The following is a 3,277-nucleotide window of genomic DNA, read 5'->3' as shown; positions in this document are numbered from 1 at the left end:
GCAAAGAGACACTTGGGAAATGCTAAAAACTGCCTTGCGTGTAAACAGTTAGGTACCCAGAGCCTGCTCTAAACAAGTTTCAGCTGTGAGTTATCGTTCATAATACCGACCCCTAGTGGCAGTTGAAAGGCCTACAATTGGTTCTTCGGCTGTTTATGGAGACTAAAGAATATGTGTATCAATGAAATTCCTAATTTAAGTCGGACTCATCCAACTTCATTTTCAGCAAAGATAAAATGACGCTGTTTTAGACACTTTGACCATGACTTTACTTTAATCCATGCTCCGTAGGGTGATGCAATACATGGCATAAAATCTCATAATTTGTTTATTTATGCATATATTTATCTGACATTTGCTGTGTATATTACTAAAACATGTACTAAATAATAGTGAAAATTTCAGAACGCAGTGATGTTTATTTTTCACAATAGACAACTTGTCCACAATTTTACGGGACAACCCTCGTATATAGCTGAAAGCATTTCATAATTTGTGCTACATGTACAGAGTTTTACCATGACCGCATATCAGAAACAAATTGTTTATTTCAGTGGAACGTAACCTTCAATTTGATTGTTTTTTACAGCATAAAAAACATTTCAAAGAACGTAAAAATGATTTACATATTATTTCCCTTTGAAAGTCGTATATCACATTATTTATCAAACATATGAATGTCAAATAAAACATTATAGTTGTTTCAATAGATCACAATTGAACGTGTAAATTTCATCATACTTATTTTGATTCGATAATGGATGATTTTAAATTCTCCGTTTCCTGTAGATACTTGTACACTGTTATTGTGTTACTATTCTTCTCTCCCACATAGAGGTTGTGTTTTTCGTCCACACACAGAGCCATTGGACAGCGTAGTCCATGTTCTTCTGTCAGCAGGTGACGCAGGAACTGACCGTTCTGATCCACGAGATGGATACTGGGATCAAATGCATCACACACCAGTACCTGTCCAAGGATATCGGTACAAATACCACAGGGATAAAAGTCAGACTTGTAAAGACCTCTGTAGTTAAACCGATGTTGTCCTAATTTATCCATCACCACTACTTCTCTATGTCTGTCAGAGACCCAGATGTCTCCATTTTTGTTTTCTGTGATGAATATTGGATAACAGTCACCATACCTAAAATAAGACCTAGTGCCCAATTTTATGTGATGGGCCCCCGACCAGTCATACCTTTTCAATCCAGATTCAAAACCAACCAGTATGTCGCCGTTAATACGGGAGGAGTGGATACATAATAAACGCCTAGATTCTCTGAGGAGTGTAGTGATGGTTCCATCTAACGTCATCTTCTGCACCTCATAGCCATCTATAAGAATCAGGTTCCCGTCTTCTGAGACGGAGTGACTTCCTCTTGGTGAATAATATTTAAAATCGATTTTATTTTCCTGTACTTCTGGTGTGGTCTTGTCCACCTGCAGAAGTCGTCTCTGATCACTAACCCACAGTCTTTCTGACGTCACACAGGAGATATGATAAACGTCGTCAACGCCGGGCACAGTAATACTGGACATACATATAACGGGCAGAACCAAGTTCTTTGATTTTGATAAATCTACGAAAAATGAAATTATTTAATAGATATGAGAATAATTATTTAATATATACATGAATAATTAATATTAAGTTTACTTCTTCATGTAGAAAAATAAGTTATGAGAATTTCATACAATATATAAATACAATATATATATACTTAGTACAGGTACTCCTAACTCGTTAAATCGACATTTGTTTTGTCTCGACAATGTTTACAACAAATTTTGTTTTGGGGCATGTCTACCTGGTACATGTACTTAGAGTTAAATATATAATCAACATTTGACGTGACATGCCTATCCGTTATAATTACTTTCCTCTTTTATCATTTTTTAAGTAAACAATTTAATTTAAAGCAATATGAGGTGCATTTTTGAAAATTTCATTTTGCTATTAAATATGTCATTATAACAGATTTCAATGTATGTTCAACCTTCAAGATTAATTAGACTGAAATAAAACTTCTACATGCAATCCAATACAGAGTTCTATATAAGAAATTATTATTTTACAGGACGACAATAATGTAATTGTAATTCAATAGAAGCTTATAAATAGTTCTCCCATTTCAAGTATGTAGTTTATTAATGTAATTTTTTCTCTCATTGAAACAGTTATTTACAATTTTTCAACAAAAAAATCCAACACAATCAACATCAAAGTTGCAGCTAATGTTGTTTTAAAAAAGTACAAGTATTTTTTTTAAATACTACATGAGACCCATGGGCAACATCGCTCACCTGAGCACACTGGCTAGGATGAAGCAGAAATATGTTCAGTATTAAAGGGGTACAAAGGTTAATCTACACTAAATCGGAATGCTTCTATATCAATTATTCTTACTATTCATGGCTTTGCTGTTATGAAACGAAATATTTTTTTAAAGATTTTTTTCGTATGTATTCCATTGTAAAACTATGAATGCCCAAGTGCCCAATGCTTACTTCCTACATTTGAACAATATTGAATCTACGCTACCTGAGGATTCCTCTGTGAACATGATTAAACATGACTTTGCTCTTGTTAAGCAGAAAATTCTTTCAAGATGATTCCTACATATTCTTTTGCTAAGCTTTGACTCTCTGTTGTGTCCCCAATCACTCGAGGGTTATGATATGAACAAACTTGATTCTATATCACCTTAGGTTCCTGCAAAATTAATGTTTTTCGAGAAAAATATTTTAAAGAAAGTAACGTTTGAGATCAAGTTCTTATAAGGGATATTTTTTTCCATTTAGTTAATGATTGGAATGTTTATTAAAACAGTTCTGTCTGAGGCTATGTCTTCCAGTATATACTTTTATCCTGCCTCTGATAAAAATCGTGAAATTTCATTGGTCGAAAGCAATACTGTATGAAACGATATTATGCTGTCTACCCACCTCACATTGCTAATGTCCCCCCTCCACGTGACCTACCTACCATGTATTAAAAATTCACCACCCACACATCATCAATATACTGCTTTCACGTGACCCACATGGAGCTTCGTAACCGACGTCACAAGGCAACTGACGACAACAATGGATGCAGAACGTTTTGCTTGGACGCTCAGTGAAAGTGGTTTATCAATTCTATAAATATTAAGTTCTTTAAGAGAACCATCGGCAGGATAAATTCGTTATGTAGACACTTAGAGGGGTAATACAGAAATATGTGGGGTCCTTGAAAAAATATATATTGGGTTCGGCTTAAACCTCGCCCAAAATA

General features: G+C 34.5%; 1 protein-coding gene across 1 annotated transcript; it reads right to left on the bottom strand.

The window, feature by feature from the left end:
• Positions 1 to 741: 741 nt before the first annotated feature.
• On the bottom strand, positions 742 to 1,542 carry LOC134235824 (uncharacterized). Its single transcript, XM_062717993.1, has one exon. It carries the CDS (start codon positions 1,540 to 1,542, stop codon positions 742 to 744), a length of 801 nt encoding a protein of 266 aa, XP_062573977.1.
• Positions 1,543 to 3,277: the final 1,735 nt, after the last annotated feature.

The sequence above is a fragment of the Saccostrea cucullata genome, unplaced genomic scaffold (assembly GCF_032062105.1).
Source record: "Saccostrea cucullata isolate Sc308-1 unplaced genomic scaffold, CSIRO_AGI_Scuc_v1 ctg9690, whole genome shotgun sequence".
In the NCBI taxonomy this organism is placed as follows: Eukaryota; Metazoa; Mollusca; class Bivalvia; order Ostreida; family Ostreidae; genus Saccostrea; species Saccostrea cuccullata.
Note: the sequence above shows the minus strand (reverse complement) of the source record. Positions and strands in the feature narration are given on the sequence as shown.

Bases quoted from the DNA above. Each gene is read 5' to 3' on its own strand.
- LOC134235824 (XM_062717993.1), bottom strand. From the start codon at position 1,542: ATGTCCAGTATTACTGTGCCCGGCGTTGACGACGTTTATCATATCTCC.